The sequence below is a fragment of the Taudactylus pleione genome, unplaced genomic scaffold (genome assembly GCF_031769625.1).
Source record: "Taudactylus pleione unplaced genomic scaffold, aTauple2 ptg000747l, whole genome shotgun sequence".
NCBI classification, from domain to species: Eukaryota; Metazoa; Chordata; class Amphibia; order Anura; family Myobatrachidae; genus Taudactylus; species Taudactylus pleione.
Genome location: NW_028285149.1, coordinates 3,193,696 through 3,221,365, shown reverse-complemented (window position 1 = coordinate 3,221,365; position 27,670 = coordinate 3,193,696). Strand labels below are relative to the sequence as shown.

The following is a 27,670-nucleotide window of genomic DNA, read 5'->3' as shown; positions in this document are numbered from 1 at the left end:
TGCAACTGTCATCATTAGTATCAGCACTTACACCTACCCCATGCTGGGTGCAACCATCATCATTAGTGTGAGCACTAACACCTAACCCATCCCTCATCATTAATATCAGCACTTACACCTACCACATGCTGGAAGCAGCCATCATCATTACTATCAGCACTTACACCTACCCCATGCTGAGTGTAGCCGTCATCATTAGTATCAGCACACACTTACCCCATGCTGGGTGCAGCCGTCATCATTAGTATCAGCACTTACACCTACCCCATGCTGGGTGCAGCCATCATCATTAGTATCAGCACTTACACCTACCCCATGCTGGGTGCAGCTGTCATCATTAGTATCAGCACTTACAACTACCCCATGCTGGGTGCAGCCGTCATCATTAGTATCAGCACTTACACCTACCCCATGCTGGGTGTAGCCATCATCATTAGTATCAGTACTTACACCTGTCCCATGCTCGGTGCAGCCGTCATCATTAGTATCAGCACTTACACTTACCCCATGCTGGGTGCAACTGTCATCATTAGTTTCAGCACTTACACCTACCCCATGCTGGGTACTTCCGTCATCATTAGTATCAGCACTTACACCTACCCCATGCTCGGTGCAACTGTCATCATTAGTATCAGCACTTACACCTACCCCATGCTGGGTGCAGCCGTCATCATTAGTATCAGCACCTACACCTACCCCATGCTGGGTGCAAACATCATCATTAGTATCAGCACTTACACCTACCCCATGCTGGGTGCAGCCATCATCATTAGCATCAGCACTTACACCTACCCCATGCTGGGTACATCCATCATCATTAGTATCAGCACTTACACCTACCCCGTTCTGTGTGCAGCCATCATCATTAGTATCAGCACTTACACCTACCCCATGCTGGGTGCAGCCGTCATCATTAGTATCAGCACTTACACCTACCCCATGCTGGGTGCAACCTTAATCATTAGATTCAGCACATACAGCTACCCCATGCTGGGTGCAACCTTCATCATTAGTATCAGCACTTACACCTACCCCATGCTCGGTGCAACTGTCATCATTAGTATCAGCACTTACACCTACTCAATGCTGGGTGCAACTGTCATCATTAGTATCAGCACTTACTCCTACCCCATGCTGGGTACATCCATCATCATTAGTATCAGCACATACAGCTACCCCATGCTGGGTGCAACCTTGATCATTAGTATCAGCACTTACACCTACCCCATGCTGGGTGCAGCCGTCATCATTAGTATCAGCACTTACACCTACCCTGCTGGGTGCAACTGTCATCATTAGTATCAGTACTTCCATCCACCCCATGCTTGATGCAACCATCATCATTAGAATCAGCACTTACACCTACCCCATGCTGGGTACATCCATCATCATTAGTATCAGCACTTACACCTACCCCATGCTGTGTGTAGCCATCATCATTAGTATCAACACTTACACCTACCCATGCTGGGTGCAGCCGTTATCATTAGTATCAGCACTTACACCTACCCCATGCTGGGTGCAACTGTCATCATTAGTATCAGTACTTCCATCCACCCCATGCTTGATGCAACCATCATCATTACAATCAGCACTTACACCTACCCCATGCTGGGTCCATCCATCATCATTAGTATCAGCACTTACACCTACCCCATGCTGTGTGTAGCCATCATCATTAGTATCAGCACTTACACTTACCCCATGCTGGGTGCAGCCGTCATCATTAGTATCAGCACTTACACCTACCCCATGCTGGGTGCAGCCGTCATCATTAGTATCAGTACTTACACCTATCCCATGCTGGGTGCAGCCGTCATCATTAGTATCAGCACTTACACCTACCCCATGCTGGGTGTCATCCTAAGTATCAGCACTTACACCTACCCCATACTGTGTGCAGCCATCATCATTAGTATCAGCACTTTCACCTACCCCATGCTGGGTACATCCATCATAATCAGTATCAGCACTGACACCTAACCCATGCTGGGTGCTGCCATCATCATTAGTATCAGTACTTACACATACCCCATGCTGAGTGTTATCATTAGTATCAGCACTTACACCTACCCCATGCTGGGTACCTCCATCATCATTAGTATCAGCAGTTACACCTACCCCATGCTGGGTGTCATCATTAGAATCAGCACTTACACCTACCCCATGCTGGGTGCAACTGTCATCATTAGTATCAGCACTTACACCTACCCCATGCTGTGTGCAGCCATCATTATTAGTATCAGCACTTACAGCTACCCCATGCTGGGTGCAGCCATCATTATTAGTATCAGCACTTACACCTACCCCATGCAGGGTGTCATCATTATTAGTATCAGCACTTACACCTACCCCATGCTGGGGTCATCATTAGTATCAGCACTTACACCTACCCCACGCTGGGTGCAGCTATCATCATTAGTATCAGCCCTTACAGCTACCCTATGCTGGGTGCAGCTGTCATTATTATTAGTATCAGCACTTACACCTACCCCATGCTGGGTGCAGCCATCATCATTAGTATCAGCACTTACACCTACCCCATGCTGGGTACATCCATCATCATTAGTATCAGCACTTACAGCTACCCTATGCTGAGTGCAGCCGTCATCATTAGTATCAGCACTTACACCTACCCCATGCTGGGTGCAGCCGTCATCATTAGTATCAGCACTTACACCTACCCCATGCTGGGTGCAACCATCATCATTAGTATCAGCACTTACACCTACCCCATGCTGGGTGGAACCGTCATCATTAGTATCAGCACTTACACCTACCCCATGCTGGGTGCAGCCGTCATCATTAATATCAGCACTTACACCTACCCTGTGCTGGGTGCAGCTCTCATCATTAGTATCAGCACTTACACCTACCCCATGCTGGGTGCAACCGTCATCATTAGTATCAGCACTTACACATACCCCATGCTGGGTGCAGCCGTCATCATTAATATCAGCACTTACACCTACCCCATGCTGGGTGCAGCCATCATCATTAGTATCAGCACTTACACCTACCCCATGCTGGGTGCAACCGTCATCATTAGTATCAACACTTACACCTACCCCATGCTGGGTGTCATCATTAGTATCAGCACTTACACCTACCCCATGCTCGGTGCAACTGTCATCATTAGTATCAGCACTTACACCTAGCCCATGCTGGGTGCAGCTATCATCATTAGTATCAGCACTTACACATACCCCATGCTGGTGCATCCATCATCATTAGTATCAGCACTTACACCTACCCCATGCTGGGTGCAGCCGTCTTCATTAATATCAGCCCTTACACCTACCCCATGCTGTGTATAACTGTCATCATTAGTATCAGCACTTACACCTACCCCATGCTGGGTCAAAAGATCCATCAGAGATAGACGTTCCTTCATCATACATGTGACTCATAATAGCACGTATATCTGGCTATGCGTCTGTGAAATGACACCACCTTGTAATGTACCTCTTTTTTGCATTTGCAAGGTCTCTGTCTACTTGACACCCAGAAGTGCCCATATCCTGGGCAGAGAGTACCACTGATGAATGGAGCCTCCGCCATGGGGCTTATGCACAGTGGAGCACATTTGCCGTTTGCTAAAGTTCACTAATGTGTCCGCTTTCAGACTTACAGGCTCTATGTATTTATCTCACCTGCTCAGATACACAGAGAACAGATCCTGGCTTATTAAGCCTTCATTCCACATGGTGTCAAATACTGGGGTAGTGCCAGACACTGACAGGCTGGGGTAACCTAACCCCAATATTCCATCAAAGTGCGAGTAGTAAAGAAAAATGGACTCTGTTTCACTTAGAACAAGACCTTGATTTGCAGCAACAATGCTCGCCACCTTATAGACAGAAAGTGTTAGTCAGATACAATTCTAAACAATGCATAAATACTTATACTATATATATATATATACACACTCACCTTTTTAGTCGTATTAAGTTTATACATCAATAGCCTACTGAAGGTGTCCACTTTGATTTCTAATACTCTCTTACCTTTGAGCCACTTATACACATTCATCATTTTAATTAACCGCTTATATAATTCTTCACAACCCAAAAACAAAGATAATAACAACTGTAAGAAGGTTTGTCGAGGAACAATGTGAGAAGCTGCTCTGTAGCAAATTTAATATCAATTAACAAAACACGTCATAAAAACATTTTAAATAAACACAATACTTATAACATGCACAACTTTAATTCTGCAGGTGATAATGATAATGGTATATCTTTTACAGATGGTCTTCATATTCATAACCATATACTTTGTATCTGAGTATCAAGCTTTGCATTAAATGTAACAAAATAGTTAATAATAATAGTCAGGTAAATGTCATAAGAATTGATTCTAATTTGCAAGTATAGTTCCACAAGGTAGGTTGCAGCCACTCAAAAGGATGGTGGTCAGTTACTGCTGTGGAGGGCCAGATGCACACATAGATCTAAAGTTGGTTGAATGCACAGATGACTGCCAACCACCAGTTGTGGCATACCCAACCTCCCACCATAACAGTATCTTACTCAAACAGACCATTGGCTGTCCCTACCCATGTTGTCCTTTCTGGCCCAGTAGTGCTCCCAGTCTGTGCAGTGATGCATCAGTTCACACCATAATGTCCTAGTCATGATTTGTTGCCATCAGCACTCTAGGTATACCATAGGATCCTTCAGTTACTGGAATGCCAACTTGCAAGTGGTTGTCCAGTCCACTGACTTGGACAGACCCTTCCTAGTCCAATCTGTAAGTAGTGTCACTACAGAACTAAGTCAGTAACTGTCTTGGGGTTGTGAGCTGGGGACAGGTTCTGGTTGTCTCTACCTCCACCAGTTTGGTCCTACCCCTGCCACCTCCCACTTTATACCTCAAGCACTGCACATCTGGAATTTCTATCTGGTATCTGTCTGCCCTAACTGTCAGAACTGTCCAGTTTTCCTCAAACAATCTATGGCCCAGGGGACTTATATTGCCACCTGGGTCTTCCCTTTCCACCTCATCTGATACCTGTTCCACAGTGATGGCAGACAGAGCACCAGCCTTGGATCCCATGTGTTATACACCACAGGGAGGCTGTGTATCTTCCATGATCTACTGGACACAGACAGGAGTACTACTATGTCCATAGTCACTTGCTGTAAGGGCTCAACTGTGGGCAAGGACCTGTGAGAAACATGAACATTGGAGCGCACGAGCCACCAACACACATCTAAGGACTTACAGTATTTCTGGGCACCATCTGACAGTCCAGGCCTGGAGAAGATCTGCATCAGGCACCTTAGTGTAAGGCACATCCCCAGGTGACTGTCCAAAAGGGTTTTGTGGGTAACAGACGCCAGTTACTGTAGGCATGAGCTGTGGGCAACTGACAAAAGTTAGGCATGAAAAAACTTTGGGAAACCATTTGGGCATGTTCCTTGTCTGGTCTATCCCCTTCTACCTTCCTATCTACTCCATACATTAACCCTTACTGCCAGGTCAGCCATTACTGAAAGGTTGCTGCCAGTTTGGCACCTAATAACTTCCAGGGATGAGTCAGAGCTGAGCTTCCCTAAATTGCAGCCCTCTCTCTCCTACGGTGGGATACACCACAGGGGGTATTAGGATGGCATTGCTATAGTTAGTCTGGTTGGGCTCAGTGTGGTCACTCATAATCACAGCTCATGAAAACCTCATTCATGTCACTATTAGTTGTGTTGTAAGGGATTTCAACACCCTTTTCTTTGCACATTACTTCAAGATCATCTTTGAACATTCTGCAGTAGTCAGCCATCATGTCTATTGCCCTCTACTGCAGTTACTCCTTTCCTGAGTAATTTAGCTTCTCCAATCTGGTAACCAAAAAGCCAACTGGGATTATCCTACTGCTATGCCACCAATATCTGTGAGTGGATGACCTCGCTCCACCAGACGATCACAGATATATGACACTGATAGAATTTAGGGTGCTTACTCGACCCTGAGTAACCTGAGTGGGCTTACTTCACTACGCCTATAAATAGTGGGTGGGTAACTTGCTGCCACCACCAGGCCCCTACCACCAGAACCTCTAACTGCCTACTTCTGGGTATGTGTGGACACACTGCTGCAACACCTCCTGACTAGTGTCAGTCAGTTCTAACTGGTGCCTCACTATGGATCAGTCTGCACTGAGTAGTTTGCATATTCTTTCAGTTAGGAGACACTAGGCTAAATCTAGAACAGCCAAAGAACAAAATAGCATTTGGTGCTATTCTGGTAGTCACAGGGTATAAGTAGATGCAGGTGTCTTATGGCAAGATGTTTTTTCCTCAAAAAGATGAGTACCTTGTGGAAGGTGCTTGGAACAACCACAACATACAGATGTCACAGTTCTCTCTGATAGTCAGAGGATACTCATTAAGGGCTCACAAGCCCCCTATTTTTATCCAATTCTAACACACCATACCACAGGGGGGAAGCCTGGCCTGGGTCCTTTAACCAATCAAGCATGCACAAGTTTAACGTTGTCCTAATGGACAGTGGGGAGTGGTTACCCTGCTGTGCGTGAGACCACCCTGACAGCCAACCACCCCCAGTTACCTGCAAGTCTGAAATGGGAGGATGGCTCCCTCTGAAACTTACATCCAGAATTCTCCTGGGACCTTATCACCTTCTCTGGATGAATGTGGGCTTCAGAGGCTGGAGAAAGAATCCCCAGGCAGCAGTTTCCTAGCCCCAGAGTGTGAGCTCTTTGGATCTCCAGGAAAACAATTAGCTAGCTGTCCTGGCCAGCCTTCTCTGCACCTCACCATCTCCATTTGAGCCATAAGGCTGCAAAGGAAGACATTCCGGTTCCCTGGTAAAGGGGCTGGGGGAACTAGCAGCCCACAGAGGGCTCCAAATCCATCTAAACCACAGGAAAGATGTAAGTACAATTTTAATTAAATACATTTAACCTAATTTTTAAAGATACATTTAGATACATCTTAAATATAAATACATTTAAACATACCCTGAGAAATATATAGTATGTACCCTGGCTCTGATTCAGAGCCTGACGCTCTGACAGAGCGCTCGCTCTGAATCAGGGCATTTTTTTTTCTTTTAAGAATGGCCTCTTGGCCGCTCGCATAGCTGTGGGTGACCACCCACAGCTATAGCGAGCGGCCATGATGATGGTCGTGATGGTCAAGACCATCGTGACCATCGGGCTTGCGACGAGACCCTTGTGGTAGGGTCTCGTGGCCGCAAGTCCCAGAGAGCTTTCAGCTCTAACAGAGCCGAAATCTCTCCCACTGACATCACTTGTGATGTCAGTGGGGCCGCCCCCAAACGGTAGGCGTTCCTTCGGGAATGCCTCCATTTGGCCGGCCACGCCCCCAGCCCGCCTACCAAAGGGGGCGAGCTGTCACTCAACATCAATAGCTCGCCCCCTTTGTTGCGAGACCTGGAGCGACAGAGTGCCCGTCGCTATCTGGGTCTCGCGCATGATGAAGCCGGCTCTGTCGTGCGCATGTGCTCTTGGCCACCATCGACCCAGTTGCGAGCGCTCAGCACTTGCGACCGGGTCTGCATCAGGCCCTCTGTTCCTGGTGCCCCGCACAAGGCTTTATACATGAAAACAATATATTTGAATGTATTTGATTTATTATATATACAGCTAATAACCTTTGCTATCCCCAAGCCCCAGCAATTATCACTTTAGCTTAACTCTTGCAGTGCTGGGACGCCAAGATCTAGAGTCCCGGACACCAGCGTTTGGCAGCTCATAGCTTTTACACTGCTTGTGCAGTGCACTGGGGGTTAATCCACTGCCTCACCGCACAAGTGCCACTGGAAATGGCCAAGGCTGCTGGTGCTCTGTACCGTCTCCCTCTCTGTGCTGGGGTACCATGAGTTGGCTCTCCGGAGTCACCTAACATGTGGCCACTTAGCACTGCAGCCCTGGGGTTAGGCTCTCAGTCCCCAGCAGTCGGCATGAAGCCCTGCAGCCCAGCTGCAGCGCCTTATCATTTACACTCCCAGAGTACAGCTGCTGGATTAGGTCTGGGCAGCGGCGCTCCTCGTCCCGGTAACACCAGTCAGTACACGGGGACCTATCCCCTCCTTGCTGGGCACCGCAGCTGCTGTACTTTAATCAGACTTGCGGTATGCAGATAAAACGATTTCAAACACATGACAGCTGGTGCCAGTAATCAAATGGTGTATAGCGCTGATTGTTCTATATAAAAATGGTGTATAGCACTGATTGTTCTATATAAAAATGGTGTATAGCGCTGATTGTTCTATATAAAAATGGTGCATAGCGCTGATTGTTCTATATAAAAATGGTGTATAGCGCTGATTGTTCTATATAAAAATGGTGCATAGCGCTGATTGTTCTATATAAAAATGGTGTATAGCGCTGATTGTTCTATATAAAAATGGTGTATAGCGCTGATTGTTCTATATAAAAATGGTGTATAGCGCTGATTGTTCTATATAAAAATGGTGCATAATGCTGATTGTTCTATATAAAAATGGTGCATAGCGCTGATTGTTCTATATAAAAATGGTGTATAGCGCTGATTGTTCTATATAAAAATGGTGTATAGCGCTGATTGTTCTATATAAAAATGGTGTATAGCGCTGATTGTTCTATATAAAAATGGTGTATAGCGCTGATTGTTCTATATAAAAATGGTGCAGGAGCAAAAGGGTTAACCCTTTCAGTGCCGCTCCTGCCATCTTAGCCATGCATGCCCCGTCTCCAATAACACAATACCCAAGAAAGTGACTGTGCCAGATTTACTGCCTTGGATCATGTTATAGTATTGTAGGCATGCACGTATTACTTTTCTATATGAGACAGTGGCATATTTGGTCCATATATTCATATATATTTTCCAGCGATTGTGTATGAGACAGGATATAAGAAGAAAAACTCTGTTTGGTGAGCAATGTTTTCCTTTCTTCTTCTTTATTCCCAGTGTTACACTGATCTCTAGTGATCACCGCCACTACCCATTACATTCCCAGTACTATACTGATCTTTAGTGATCACCACCATTACCCATTACATTCCCAGTGTTATACTGATCTCTAGTGATCACCGCCACTACCGATTACATTCCCAGTACTATACTGATCTTTAGTGATCACCACATTACCCATTACATTCCCAGTGTTATACTGATCTCTAGTGATCACCACCACTACCCACTACATTCCCAGTGTTATACTGATCTCTAGTGATCACCGCCACTACCCATTACATTCCCAGTGTTATACTGATCTCTAGTGATCACCACCATTACCCATTACATTCCCAGTGTTATACTGATCACTAGTGAGCACCGCCATTACCCATTACATTCCCTGTGTGATACTGATCTCTAGTGATCACCACCACTACCCATTACATTACCAGTGTTATACTGATCTCTAGTGATCACCACCACTACCCATTACATTCCCAGTGTTATACTGATCTCTAGTGATCACCACCACTACCCATTACATTTCCATTGTTATACTGATCACTAGTGAGCACCGCCACTACCCATTATATTCCCAGTGTTATACTGATCTCTAGTGATCACCGCCACTACCCATTACATTCCCAGTGTTATACTGATCTCTAGTGATCACCACCACTACCCATTACATTCCCAGTGTTATACTGATCACTAGTGAGCACCGCCATTACCCATTACATTCCCTGTGTTATACTGATCTCTAGTGATCACCACCACTACCCATTACATTCCCGGTGTTATACTGATCTCTAGTGATCACCACCACTACCCATTACATTCCCAGTGTATACTGATCTCTAGTTATCAACACCATTACCCATTACATTCCCATTGTTATACTGATCACTAGTGAGCACCGCCACTACCCATTATATTCCCAGTGTTATACTGATCTCTAGTGATCACCGCCACTACCCATTACATTCCCAGTGTTATACTGATCTCTAGTGATCACCACCATTACCAATTACATTCCCAGTGTTATACTGATCACTAGTGAGCACCGCCACTACCCATTACATTTCCAGTGTTATACTTATCTCTAGTGATCACCACCATTACCCATTACATTCCCAGTGTTATACTGATCTCTAGTGATCACCACCACTACCCATTACATTCCCAGTGTATACTGATCTCTAGTTATCAACACCATTACCCATTACATTCCCATTGTTATACTGATCACTAGTGAGCACCGCCACTACCCATTATATTCCCAGTGTTATACTGATCTCTAGTGATCACCGCCACTACCCATTACATTCCCAGTGTTATACTGATCTCTAGTGATCACCACCATTACCCATTACATTCCCAGTGTTATACTGATCACTAGTGAGCACCGCCACTACCCATTACATTTCCAGTGTTATACTTATCTCTAGTGATCACCACCATTACCCATTACATTCCCAGTGTTATACTGATCTCTAGTGATCACCACCACTACCCATTACATTCCCAGTGTTATACTGATCTCTAGTGATCACCGCCACTACCCATTACATTCCCAGTGTTATACAGATCTCTAGTGATCACCACCATTACCCATTACATTCCCAGTGTTATACTTATCACTAGTGAGCACCGCCATTTCCCATTACATTCCCTGTGTTATACTGATCTCTAGTGATCACCACCACTACCCATTACATTCCCAGTGTTATACTGATCTCTAGTGATCACCACCACTACCCATTACATTCCCAGTGTTATACTGATCTCTAGTGATCACCACCACTGCCCATTACATTTCCATTGTTATACTGATCAATAGTGAGCACCGCCACCACCCATTACATTCCCAGTGTTATACTGATCTCTAGTGATCACCGCCACTACCCATTACATTCCCAGTGTTATACTGATCTCTAGTGATCACCACCATTACCCATTACATTCACAGTGTTATACTGATCACTAGTGAGCACTGCCATTACCCATTACATTCCCAGTGTTATACTGATCTCTAGTGATCACCACCACTACCCATTACATTCCCAGTGTTATACTGATCTCTAGTGATCACCACCACTACCCATTACATTCCCAATGTATACTGATCTCTAGTTATCAACACCATTACCCATTACATTCCCATTGTTATACTGATCACTAGTGAGCACCGCCACTACCCATTATATTCCCAGTGTTATACTGATCTCTAGTGATCACCGCCACTACCCATTACATTCCCAGTGTTATACTGATCTCTAGTTATCACCACCATTACCGATTACATTCCCAGTGTTATACTGATCACTAAAAAGCACCGCCACTACCCATTACATTCCCAGTGTTATACTTATCTCTAGTGATCACCACCATTACCCATTACATTCCCAGTGTTTTACTGATCACTAGTGAGCACCGCCATTACCCATTACATTCCCTGTGTTATACTGATCTCTAGTGATCACCACCACTACCCATTACATTCCCAGTGTTATTCTGATCTCTAGTGATCACCACCACTACCCATTACATTCCCAGTGTATACTGATCTCTAGTTATCAACACCAATACCCATTACATTCCCATTGTTATACTGATCACTAGTGAGCACCGCCACTACCCATTATATTCCCAGTGTTATACTGATCTCTAGTGATCACCACCATTTCCCAATACATTCCCAGAGTTATACTGATCACTAGTGAGCACCGCCACTACCCATTACATTCCCAGTGTTATACTGATCACTAGTGAGCACCGCCACTACCCATTACATTCCCAGTGTATACTGATCACTAGTGATCACCACCACTACCCATTACATTTCCAGTACTATACTGATCTGTAGTGATCACCGCCTTTACCCTTTACATTCCCAGTGTTATACTGATCTCTAGTGATCACCGCCATTACCCATTATATTCCCAGTGTTATACTGATCTCTAGTGATCACCACCATTACCCATTACATGTCCAGTGTTATACTGATCTCTAGTGATCACCACCATTATCCATTACATGTCCAGTGTTATACTGATCTCTAGTGATCACCACCACTACCCATTACATTTCAAGTACTATACTGATCTCTAGTGAGCACCGCCACTACCCATTACATTCCCAGTGTTATACTGATCACTAGTGAGCACCGCCACTACCCATTACATTCCCAGTGTTATACTGATCACTAGTGAGCACCGCCATTACCCATTACATTCCCAGTGTTATACTGATCTCTAGTGATCACCGCCACTACCCATTACATTCCAGGTGCCATACTGATCTCTAGTGAGCACCGCCACTACCCATTACATTCCCAGTGTTATACTGATCACTAGTGAGCACCGCCACTACCCATTACATTCCCAGTGTTATACTTATCTCTAGTGATCACAACCATTACCCATTACATTCCCAGTGTTATACTGATCACTAGTGAGCACCGCCACTACCCATTACATTCCCTGTGTTATACTGATCTCTAGTGATCACCACCACTACCCATTACATTCCCAGGGTTATATTGATCACTAGTGAGCACCGCCACTACCCATTACATTCCCTGTGTTATACTGATCTCTAGTGATCACCACCACTACCCATTACATTCCCAGTGTTATACTGATCACTAGTGAGCACCGCCTTTACCCATTACATTCCCAGTGTTATACTGATCTCTAGTGATCACCACCACTACCCATTACATTTCCAGTACTATACTGATCTCTAGTGAGCACCGCCACTACCCATTACTTTCCCATTGTTATACTGATCACTAGTGAGCACCGAAACTACCCATTACATTCCCAGTGTTATACTGATCTCTAGTGATCACCACCATTACCCATTACATTCCCAGTGTTATACTGATCACTAGTGAGCACCGCCACTACCCATTACATTCCCAGTGTTATACTGATCACTAGTGTTCACCACCACTACCCATTACAATCCCAGTGTTATACTGATCTCTAGTGATCACCACCACTACCCATTACATTCCCAGTGTATACTGATCTCTAGTTATCAACACCATTACCCATTACATTCCCATTGTTATACTGATCACTAGTGAGCACCGCCACTACCCATTACATTCCCAGTGTTATACTTATCTCTAGTGATCACCACCATTACCCATTACATTCCCAGTGTTATACTGATCTCAAGTGATCACCACCACTACCCATTACATTCCCAGTTTTATACTGATCTCTAGTGATCACCGCCACTACCCATTACATTCCCAGTGTTATACTGATCTCTAGCGATCACCACCATTACCCATTACATTCCCAGTGTTATACTGATCACTAGTGAGCACCGCCATTACCCATTACATTCCCTGTGTTATACTGATCTCTAGTGATCACCACCACTACCCATTACATTCCCAGTGTTATACTGATCTCTAGTGATCACCACCACTACCACTTTCATTCCCAGTATTATACTGATCTCTAGTGATCACCACCACTACCCATTACATTTCCATTGTTACACTGATCACTAGTGAGCACCGCCACTACCCATTATATTCCCAGTGTTATACTGATCTCTAGTGATCACCGCCACTACCCATTACATTCCCAGTGTTATACTGATGTCTAGTGATCACCACCTTTACCCATTACATTCCCAGTGTTATACTGATCACTAGTGATCACCGCCACTACCCATTACATTCCCTGTGTTATACTGATCTCTAGTGATCACCACCACTACCCATTACATTCCCAGTGTTATACTGATCTCTAGTGATCACCACCACTACCCATTACATTCCCAGTGTATACTGATCTCTAGTTATCAACACCATTACCCATTACATTCCCATTGTTATACTGATCACTAGTGAGCACCACAACTACCCATTATATTCCCAGTGTTATACTGATCTCTAGTGATCACCGCCACTACCCATTACATTCCCAGTGTTATACTGATCTCTAGTGATCACCACCATTACCCATTACATTCCCAGTGTTATACTGATCTCTAGAGATCACCGCCACTACCAATTACATTCCCAGTGTTATACTGATCTCTATTGATCACCACCTTTACCCATTACATTCTCAGTGTTATACGGATCACTAGTGAGCACCGCCATTACCCATTACATTCCCTGTGTTATACTGATCTCTAGTGATCACCACCACTACCCATTACATTCCCAGTGTTATACTGATCTCTAGTGATCACCACCACTACCCATTATATTCCCAGTGTATACTTATCTCTAGTTATCAACACCATTACCCATTACTTTCCCATTGTTATACTGATCACTAGTGAGCACCGCCACTACCCATTACATTCCCAGTGTATACTGATCACTAGTGATCACCACCACTACCCATTACTTTTCCAGTACTATTCTGATCTGTAGTGATCACCGCCATTACCCATTACATTCCTAGTGTTATACTGATCTCTAGTGATCACCGCCATTACCCATTATATTCCCAGTGTTATACTGATCTCTAGTGATCACCACCATTACCCATTACATGTCCAGTGTTATACTGATCTCTAGTGATCACCACCATTACCCATTACATGTCCAGTGTTATACTGATCTCTAGTGATCACCACCACTACCCATTACATTTCCAGTACTATACTGATCTCTAGTGAGCACCGCCACTACCCATTACATTCCCAGTGTTATACTGATCACTAGTGAGCACCGCCACTACCCATTACATTCCCAGTGTTATACTGATCACTAGTGAGCACCGCCACTACCCATTACATTTCCAGTGTTATACTGATCTCTAGTGATCACCGCCACTACCCATTACATTCCCATTGTTACACTGATCACTAGTGAGCACCGCCACTACTCATTATATTCCCAGTGTTATACTGATCACTAGTGATCACCGCCACTACCCATTACATTCCCAGTGTTATAATGATGTCTAGTGATCACCACCTTTACCCATTACATTCCCAGTGTTATACTGATCACTAGTGATCACCGCCACTACCCATTACATTCCCTGTGTTATACTGATCTCTAGTGATCACCACCACTACCCATTACATTCTCAGTGTTATACTGATCTCTAGTGATCACCACCACTACCCATTACATTCCCAGTGTATACTGATCTCTAGTTATCAACACCATTACCCATTACATTCCCATTGTTATACTGATCACTAGTGAGCACCACAACTACCCATTACATTCCCAGTGTTATACTGATCTCTAGTGATCACCACCATTACCCATTACATTCCCAGTGTTATACTGATCTCTAGAGATCACCGCCACTACCCATTACATTCCCAGTGTTATACTGATCTCTATTGATCACCACCTTTACCCATTACATTCTCAGTGTTATACGGATCACTAGTGAGCACCGCCATTACCCATTACATTCCCTGTGTTATACTGATCTCTAGTGATCACCACCACTACCCATTACATTCCCAGTGTTATACTGATCTCTAGTGATCACCACCACTACCCATTATATTCCCAGTGTATACTTATCTCTAGTTATCAACACCATTACCCATTACTTTCCCAGTGTTATACTGATCACTAGTGAGCACCGCCACTACCCATTACATTCCCAGTGTTATACTGATCTCTAGTGATCACCACCACTACCCATTACATTCCCAGTGTATACTGATCTCTAGTTATCAACACCATTACCCATTACATTCCCATTGTTATACTGATCACTAGTGAGCACCGCCACTACCCATTACATTCCCAGTGTATACTGATCACTAGTGATCACCACCACTAACCATTACTTTTCCAGTACTATTCTGATCTGTAGTGATCACCGCCATTACCCATTACATTCCTAGTGTTATACTGATCTCTAGTGATCACCGCCATTACCCATTATATTCCCAGTGTTATACTGATCTCTAGTGATCACCACCATTACCCATTACAGGTCCAGTGTTATACTGATCTCTAGTGATCACCACCATTACCCATTACATGTCCAGTGTTATACTGATCTCTAGTGATCACCACCACTACCCATTACATTTCCAGTACTATACTGATCTATAGTGAGCACCGCCACTACCCATTACATTCCCAGTGTTATACTGATCACTAGTGAGCACCGCCACTACCCATTACATTCCCAGTGTTATACTGATCACTATTGAGCACCGCCACTACCCATTACATTTCCAGTGTTATACTGATCTCTAGTGATCACCGCCACTACCCATTACATTCCAGGTGCCATACTGATCTCTAGTGAGCACCGCCACTACCCATTACATTCCCAGTGTTATACTGATCACTATTGAGCACCGCCACTACCCATTACATTCCCAGTGTTATACTTATCTCTAGTGATCACCACCATTACCCATTACATTCCCAGTGTTATACTGATCACTAGTGAGCATCGCCACTACCCATTACATTCCCTGTGTTATACTGATCTCTAGTGATCACCACCATTACCCATTACATTCCCAGTGTTATACTTATCACTAGTGAGCACCGCCACTACCCATTACATTCCCAGTGTTATACTGATCTCTAGTGATCACCACCACTACCCATTACATTCCAGTGTTATACTGATCACTAGTGAGCACCGCCATTACCCATTACATTCCCAGTGTTATACTGATCTCTAGTGATCACCACCACTACCCATTACATTTCCAGTACTATACTGATCTCTAGTGAGCACCGCCACTACCCATTACATTCCCAGTGTTATACTGATCACTAGAGAGCACCGCCACTACCCATTACATTCCCAGTGTTATACTTATCTATAGTGATCACCACCATTACCCATTACATTTCCAGTACTATACTGATCTCTAGTGAGCACCGCCACTACCCATTACATTCCCAGTGTTATACTTATCTATAGTGATCACCACCACTACCCATTACATTTCAAGTACTATACTGATCTCTAGTGAGCACCGCCACTACCCATTACATTCCCTGTGTTATACTGATCTCTAGTGATCACCACCACTACCCATTACATTCCCAGTGTTATACTGATCTCTAGTGATCACCACCACTACCTATTACATTCCCAGTGTATACTGATCTCTAGTTATCAACACCATTACCCATTACTTTCCCATTGTTATACTGATCACTAGTGAGCACCGCCACTAACCATGACATTCCCAGTGTTATACTGATCTCTAGTGATCACCACCATTACCCATTACATTCCCAGTGTTATACTGATCACTAGTGAGCACCGCCACTACCCATTACATTCCCAGTGTTATACTGATCACTAGTGTTCACCACCACTACCCATTACATTCCCAGTGTTATACTGATCTCTAGTGATCACCACCACTACCCATTACATTCCCAGTGTATACTGATCTCTAGTTATCAACACCATTACCCATTACATTCCCATTGTTATACTGATCACTAGTGAGCACCGCCACTAACCATTACATTCCCAGTGTTATACTTATCTCTAGTGATCACCACCATTACCCATTACATTCCCAGTGTTATACTGATCTCAAGTGATCACCACCACTACCCATTACATTCCCAGTTTTATACTGATCTCTAGTGATCACCGCCACTACCCATTACATTCCCAGTGTTATACTGATCTCTAATGATCACCACCATTACCCATTACATTCCCAGTGTTATACTGATCACTAGTGAGCACCGCCATTACCCATTACATTCCCTGTGTTATACTGATCTCTAGTGATCACCACCACTACACATTACATTCCCAGTGTTATACTGATCTCTAGTGATCACCACCACTACCACTTTCATTTCCAGTGTTATACTGATCTCTAGTGATCACCACCACTACCCATTACATTTCCATTGTTATACTGATCACTAGTGAGCACCGCCACTACCCATTATATTCCCAGTGTTATACTGATCTCTAGTGATCACCGCCACTACCCATTACATTCCCAGTGTTATACTGATGTCTAGTGATCACCACCTTTACCCATTACATTCCCAGTGTTATACTGATCACTAGTGATCACCACCACTACCCATTACATTCCCTGTGTTATACTGATCTCTAGTGATCACCACCACTACCCATTACATTCCCAGTGTTATACTGATCTCTAGTGATCACCACCACTACCCATTACATTCCCAGTGTATACTGATCTCTAGTTATCAACACCATTACCCATTACATTCCCATTGTTATACTGATCACTAGTGAGCACCACAGCTACCCATTATATTCCCAGTGTTATACTGATCTCTAGTGATCACCGCCACTACCCATTACATTCCCAGTGTTATACTGATCTCTAGTGATCACCACCATTACCCATTACATTCCCAGTGTTATAATGATCTCTAGAGATCACCGCCACTACCCATTACATTCTCAGTGTTATACTGATCTCTATTGATCACCACCTTTACCCATTACATTCTCAGTGTTATACGGATCACTAGTGAGCACCGCCATTACCCATTACATTCCCTGTGTTATACTGATCTCTAGTGATCACCACCACTACCCATTACATTCCCAGTGTTATACTGATCTCTAGTGATCACCACCACTACCCATTATATTCCCAGTGTATACTTATCTCTAGTTATCAACACCATTACCCATTACTTTCCCAGTGTTATACTGATCACTAGTGAGCACCACCACTACCCATTACATTCCCAGTGTTATACTGATCTCTAGTGATCACCACCACTACCCATTACATTCCCAGTGTATACTGATCTCTAGTTATCAACACCATTACCCATTACATTCCCATTGTTATACTGATCACTAGTGAGCACCGCCACTACCCATTACATTCCCAGTGTATACTGATCACTAGTGATCACCACCACTACCCATTACTTTTCCAGTACTATTCTGATCTGTAGTGATCACCGCCATTACCCATTACATTCCTAGTGTTATACTGATCTCTAGTGATCACCGCCATTACCCATTATATTCCCAGTGTTATACTGATCTCTAGTGATCACCACCATTACCCATTACATGTCCAGTGTTATACTGATCTCTAGTGATCACCACCATTACCCATTACATGTCCAGTGTTATACTGATCTCTAGTGATCACCACCACTACCCATTACATTTCCAGTACTATACTGATCTCTAGTGAGCACCGCCGCTACCCATTACATTCCCAGTGTTATACTGATCACTAGTGAGCACCGCCACTACCCATTACATTCCCAGTGTTATACTGATCACTAGTGAGCACCACCACTACCCATTACATTTCCAGTGTTATACTGATCTCTAGTGATCACCGCCACTACCCATTACATTCCAGGTGCCATACTGATCTCTAGTGAGCACCGCCACTACCCATTACATTCCCAGTGTTATACTGATCACTATTGAGCACCGCCACTACCCATTACATTCCCAGTGTTATACTTATCTCTAGTGATCACCACCATTACCCATTACATTCCCAGTGTTATACTGATCACTAGTGAGCATCGCCACTACCCATTACATTCCCTGTGTTATACTGATCTCTAGTGATCACCACCATTACCCATTACATTCCCAGTGTTATACTTATCACTAGTGAGCACCGCCACTACCCATTACATTCCCAGTGTTATACTGATCTCTAGTGATCACCACCACTACCCATTACATTCCAGTGTTATACTGATCACTAGTGAGCACCGCCATTACCCATTACATTCCCAGTGTTATACTGATCTCTAGTGATCACCACCACTACCCATTACATTTCCAGTACTATACTGATCTCTAGTGAGCACCGCCACTACCCATTACATTCCCAGTGTTATACTGATCACTAGAGAGCACCGCCACTATCCATTACATTCCCAGTGTTATACTTATCTATAGTGATCACCACCATTACCCATTACATTTCCAGTACTATACTGATCTCTAGTGAGCACCGCCACTACCCATTACATTCCCAGTGTTATACTTATCTCTAGTGATCACCACCACTACCCATTTCATTTCCAGTACTATACTGATCTCTAGTGAGCACCGCCACTACCCATTACTTTCCCAGTGTTATACTGATCACTAGTGAGCACCGCCACTACCCATTACATTCCCAGTGTTATACTGATCACTAGTGAGCACCGCCACTACCCATTACATTCCCAGTGTTATACTGATCACTAGTGAGCACCGCCACTACCCATTACATTCCCAGTTTATACTGATCACTAGTGATCATCGCCACTACCCATTACATACCCAGTGTTATACTGTTCTCTAGTGATCACCACCATTACCCATTACATTTCCAGTGTTATACTTATCTCTAGTGATCACCACCATTACCCATTACATTCCCAGTGTTATACTGATCACTAGTGAGCACCGCCACTACCCATTACATTCCCTGTGTTATACTGATCTCTAGTGATCACCACCATTACCCATTACATTCCCAGAGTTATACTTATCACTAGTGAGCACTGCCACTACCCATTACATTCCCTGTGTTATACTGATCTCTAGTGATCACCACCACTACCCATTACATTCCAGTGTTATACTGATCACTAGTGAGCACCGCCATTACCCATTACATTCCCAGTGTTATACTGATCTCTAGTGATCACCACCACTACCCATTACATTTCCAGTACTATACTGATCTCTAGTGAGCACCGACACTACCCATTACATTCCCAGTGTTATACTGATCACTAGAGAGCACCGCCACTACCCATTACATTCCCAGTGTTATACTTATCTCTAGTGATCACCACCATTACCCATTACATTCCCAGTGTTATACTGATCACTAGTGAGCACCGCCACTACCCATTACATTCCCTGTGTTATACTGATCTCTAGTGATCACCACCATTACCCATTACATTCCCAGAGTTATACTTATCACTAGTGAGCACCGCCACTACCCATTACATTTCCTGTGTTATACTGATCTCTAGTGATCACCACCACTACCCATTACATTCCAGTGTTATACTGATCACTAGTGAGCACCGCCATTACCCATTACATTCCCAGTGTTATACTGATCTCTAGTGATCACCACCACTACCCATTACATTTCCAGTACTATACTGATCTCTAGTGAGCACCGACACTACCCATTACATTCCCAGTGTTATACTGATCACTAGAGAGCACCGCCACTACCCATTACATTCCCAGTGTTATACTTATCTCTAGTGATCACCACCATTACCCATTACATTCCCAGTGTTATACTGATCACTAGTGAGCACCGCCACTACCCATTACATTCCCTGTGTTATACTGATCTCTAGTGATCACCACCACTACCCATTACATTCCCAGTGTTATACTGATCTCTAGTGATCACCACCACTACCCATTACATTCCCAGTGTACACTGATCTCTAGTTATCAACGCCATTACCCATTACATTCCCATTGTTATACTGATCACTAGTGAGCACCGCCACTACCCATTATATTCCCAGTGTTATACTGATCTCTAGTGATCACCGCCACTACCCATTACATTCCCAGTGTTAGACTGATCTCTAGTGATCACCACCATTACCCATTACATTCCCAGTGTTATACTGATCACTAGTGAGCACCGCCACTACCCATTACATTCCCAGTGTTACACTGATCACTAGTGAGCACCGCCACTACCCATTACATTCCCAGTGTTATACTGATCACTAGTGAGCACCGCCACTACCCATTACATTCCCAGTGTTATACTGATCACTAGTGAGCACCGCCACTACCCATTACATTTCCAGTGCTATACTTATCTCTAGTGACCACCACCATTACCCATTACATTCCCAGTGTTATACTGATCACTAGTGAGCACCGCCACTACCCATTACATTCCCTGTGTTATACTGATCTCTAGTGATCACCACCACTACCCATTACATTCCCAGTGTTATTCTGATCTCTAGTGATCACCACCACTACCCATTACATTCCTAGTGTATACTGATCTCTAGTTATCAACACCATTAACCATTACATTCCCATTGTTATACTGATCACTAGTGAGCACCGCCACTACCCATTATATTCCCAGTGTTATACTGATCTCTAGTGATCACCGCCACTACCCATTACATTCCCAGTGTTATACTGATCTCTAGTGATCACCACCATTACCCATTACATTCCCAGTGTTATACTGATCACTAGTGAGCACCGCCACTACCCATTACATTCCCAGTGTTATACTGATCACTAGTGTTCACCACCACTACCCATTACATTCCCAGTTTTATACTGATCTCTAGTGATCACCACCACTACCCATTACATTCCCAGTGTATACTGATCTCTAGTTATCAACACCATTACCCATTACATTCCCATTGTTATACTGATCACTAGTGAGCACCGCCACTACCCATTACATTCCCAGTGTTAAACTTATCTCTAGTGATCACCACCATTACCCATTACATTCCCAGTGTTATACTGATCTCAAGTGATCACCACCACTACCCATTACATTCCCAGTGTTATACTGATCTCTAGTGATCACCGCCACTACCCATTACATTCCGAGTGTTATACTGATCTCTAGTGATCACCACCATTACCCATTACATTCCCAGTGTTATATTGATCACTAGTGAGCACCGCCATTACCCATTACATTCCTTGTGTTATACTGATCTCTAGTGATCATCACCACTACCCATTACATTCCCAGTGTTATACTGATCTCTAGTGATCACCACCACTACCAATTACTTTCCCAGTGTTATACTGATCTCTAGAGATCACCACCACTACCCATTACATTTCCATTGTTATACTGATCACTAGTGAGCACCGCCACTACCCATTATATTCCCAGTGTTATACTGATCTCTAGTGATCACCGCCACTACCCATTACATTCCCAGTGTTATACTGATCTCTAGTGATCACCACCATTACCCATTACATTCCCAGTGTTATACTGATCACTAGTGAGCACCGCCATTACCCATTACATTCCCTGTGTTATACTGATCTCTAGTGAGCACCGCCACTACCCATTACATTCCCTGTGTTATACTGATCTCTAGTGATCACCACCATTACCCATTACATTCCCAGAGTTATACTTATCACTAGTGAGCACTGCCACTACCCATTACATTCCCTGTGTTATACTGATCTCTAGTGATCACCACCACTACCCATTACATTCCAGTGTTATACTGATCACTAGTGAGCACCGCCATTACCCATTACATTCCCAGTGTTATACTGATCTCTAGTGATCACCACCACTACCCATTACATTTCCAGTACTATACTGATCTCTAGTGAGCACCGACACTACCCATTACATTCCCAGTGTTATACTGATCACTAGAGAGCACCGCCACTACCCATTACATTCCCAGTGTTATACTTATCTCTAGTGATCACCACCATTACCCATTACATTCCCAGTGTTATACTGATCACTAGTGAGCACCGCCACTACCCATTACATTCCCTGTGTTATACTGATCTCTAGTGTTCACCACCATTACCCATTACATTCCCAGAGTTATACTTATCACTAGTGAGCACCGCCACTACCCATTACATTTCCTGTGTTATACTGATCTCTAGTGATCACCACCACTACCCATTACATTCCAGTGTTATACTGATCACTAGTGAGCACCGCCATTACCCATTACATTCCCAGTGTTATACTGATCTCTAGTGATCACCACCACTACCCATTACATTTCCAGTACTATACTGATCTCTAGTGAGCACCGACACTACCCATTACATTCCCAGTGTTATACTGATCACTAGAGAGCACCGCCACTACCCATTACATTCCCAGTGTTATACTTATCTCTAGTGATCACCACCATTACCCATTACATTCCCAGTGTTATACTGATCACTAGTGAGCACCGCCACTACCCATTACATTCCCTGTGTTATACTGATCTCTAGTGATCACCACCACTACCCATTACATTCCCAGTGTTATACTGATCTCTAGTGATCACCACCACTACCCATTACATTCCCAGTGTACACTGATCTCTAGTTATCAACGCCATTACCCATTACATTCCCATTGTTATACTGATCACTAGTGAGCACCGCCACTACCCATTATATTCCCAGTGTTATACTGATCTCTAGTGATCACCGCCACTACCCATTACATTCCCAGTGTTAGACTGATCTCTAGTGATCACCACCATTACCCATTACATTCCCAGTGTTATACTGATCACTAGTGAGCACCGCCACTACCCATTACATTCCCAGTGTTACACTGATCAATAGTGAGCACCGCCACTACCCATTACATTCCCAGTGTTATACTGATCACTAGTGAGCACCGCCACTACCCATTACATTCCCAGTGTTATACTGATCACTAGTGAGCACCGCCACTACCCATTACATTTCCAGTGCTATACTTATCTCTAGTGACCACCACCATTACCCATTACATTCCCAGTGTTATACTGATCACTAGTGAGCACCGCCACTACCCATTACATTCCCTGTGTTATACTGATCTCTAGTGATCACCACCACTACCCATTACATTCCCAGTGTTATTCTGATCTCTAGTGATCACCACCACTACCCATTACATTCCTAGTGTATACTGATCTCTAGTTATCAACACCATTAACCATTACATTCCCATTGTTATACTGATCACTAGTGAGCACCGCCACTACCCATTATATTCCCAGTGTTATACTGATCTCTAGTGATCACCGCCACTACCCATTACATTCCCAGTGTTATACTGATCTCTAGTGATCACCACCATTACCCATTACATTCCCAGTGTTATACTGATCACTAGTGAGCACCGCCACTACCCATTACATTCCCAGTGTTATACTGATCACTAGTGTTCACCACCACTACCCATTACATTCCCAGTTTTATACTGATCTCTAGTGATCACCACCACTACCCATTACATTCCCAGTGTTATACTGATCTCTAGTGATCACCGCCACTACCCATTACATTCCGAGTGTTATACTGATCTCTAGTGATCACCACCATTACCCATTACATTCCCAGTGTTATATTGATCACTAGTGAGCACCGCCATTACCCATTACATTCCTTGTGTTATACTGATCTCTAGTGATCATCACCACTACCCATTACATTCCCAGTGTTATACTGATCTCTAGTGATCACCACCACTACCAATTACTTTCCCAGTGTTATACTGATCTCTAGAGATCACCACCACTACCCATTACATTTCCATTGTTATACTGATCACTAGTGAGCACCGCCACTACCCATTATATTCCCAGTGTTATACTGATCTCTAGTGATCACCGCCACTACCCATTACATTCCCAGTGTTATACTGATCTCTAGTGATCACCACCATTACCCATTACATTCCCAGTGTTATACTGATCACTAGTGAGCACCGCCATTACCCATTACATTCCCTGTGTTATACTGATCTCTAGTGATCACCACCACTACCCATTACATTCCCAGTGTTATACTGATCTCTAGTGATCACCACCACAACCCATTACATTCCCAGTGTATACTGATCTCTAGTTATCAACACCATTACCCATTACATTCCCATTGTTATACTGATCACTAGTGAGCACCACAACTACACATTATATTCCCAGTGTTATACTGATCTCTAGTGATCACCACCACTACCCATTACATTCCCAGTGTTATACTGATCTCTAGTGATCACCACCATTACCCATTACATTCCCAGTGTTATACTGATCTCTAGTGATCACCGCCACTACCCATTACATTCCCAGTGTTATACTGATCTCTAGTGATCACCACCTTTACCCATTACATTCCCAGTGTTATACTGATCACTAGTGAGCACCGCCATTACCCATTACATTCCCTGTGTTATACTGATCTCTAGTGATCACCACCACTACTCATTACATTCCCAGTGTTATACTGATCTCTAGTGATCACCACCACTACCCATTACATTCCCAGTGTATACTTATCTCTAGTTATCAACACCATTACCCATTACATTCCCAGTGTTATACTGATCACTAGTGAGCACCGCCACTACCCATTACATTCCCAGTGTTATACTGATCTCTAGTGATCACCACCACTACCCATTACATTCCCAGTGTATACTGATCTCTAGTGATCAACACCATTACCCATTACATTCCCATTGTTATACTGATCACTAGTGAGCACCGCCACTACCCATTATATTCCCAGTGTTATACTGATCTCTAGTGATCACCGCCACTACCCATTACATTCCCAGTGTTATACTGATCTCTAGTGATCACCACCATTACCCATTACATTCCCAGTGTTATACTGATCACTAGTAAGCACCGCCACTACCCATTACATTCCCAGTGTTATACTGATCACTAGTGAGCACCGCCACTACCCATTACATTCCCAGTGTATACTGATCACTATTGATCACCACCACTACCCATTACTTTTCCAGTACTATTCTGATCTGTAGTGATCACCGCCATTACCCATTACATTCCCAGTGTTATACTGATCTCTAGTGATCACCGCCATTACCGATTATATTCCCAGTGTTATACTGATCTCTAGTGATCACCACCATTATCCATTACATGTCCAGTGTAATACTGATCTCTAGTGATCACCACCATTACCCATTACATGTCCAGTGTTATACTGATCTCTAGTGATCACCACCACTACCCATTACATTTCCAGTACTATACTGATCTCTAGTGAGCACCGCCACTACCCATTACATTCCCAGTGTTATACTGATCACTAGTGAGCACCGCCACTACCCATTAGATTCCCAGTGTTATACTGATCACTAGTGAGCACCGCCATTACCCATTACATTTCCAGTGTTATACTGATCTCTAGTGATCACCGCCACTACCCATTACATTCCAGGTGCCATACTGATCTCTAGTGAGCACCGCCACTACCCATTACATTCCCAGTGTTATACTTATCACTAGTGATCACCGCCACTACCCATTACATTCCCAGTGTTATACTTATCTCTAGTGATCACCACCATTACCCATTATATTCCCGGTGTTATACTGATCACTAGAGAGCACCGCCACTACCCATTACATTCCCTGTGTTATACTGATCTCTAGTGATCACCACCATTACCCATTACATTCCCAGTGTTATACTTATCACTAGTGAGCACCGCCACTACCCATTACATTCCCTGTGTTATACTGATCTCTAGTGATCACCACCACTACCCATTACATTCCAGTGTTATACTGATCACTAGTGAGCACCGCCATTACCCATTACATTCCCAGTGTTATACTGATCTCTAGTTATCAACACCATTACCCGTTACATTCCCATTGTTATACTGATCACTAGTGAGCACCGCCACTACCCGTTATATTCCCAGTGTTATACTGATCTCTAGTGATCACCGCCACTACCCATTACATTCCCAGTGTTATACTGATCTCTAGTGATCACCACCATTACCCATTACATTCCCAGTGTTATACTGATCACTAGTGAGCACCGCCACTACCCATTACATTCCCAGTGTTACACTGATCACTAGTGAGCACCGCCACTACCAATTACTTTCCCAGTGTATACTAATCACTAGTGATCACCACCACTACCCATTACATTTCCAGTACTATACTTATCTCTAGTGAGCACCGCCACTACCCATTACATTCCCAGTGTTATACTAATCACTAGTGAGCACCGCCACTACCCATTACATTCCCAGTG

General features: G+C 43.8%; 1 protein-coding gene across 1 annotated transcript in view; it reads right to left on the bottom strand.

Moving 5' to 3' along the window:
* Positions 1-27,670, bottom strand: part of LOC148477106 (pepsin A-like) — a 600,278-nt gene that overhangs the window by 323,337 nt on the left and 249,271 nt on the right. The window contains exon 5 of the mRNA XM_088457226.1: positions 3,654-3,850. Within this exon, the coding sequence (XP_088313352.1) occupies positions 3,654-3,850 (197 nt within the window). The remainder of the gene's footprint in view (positions 1-3,653; positions 3,851-27,670) is intronic.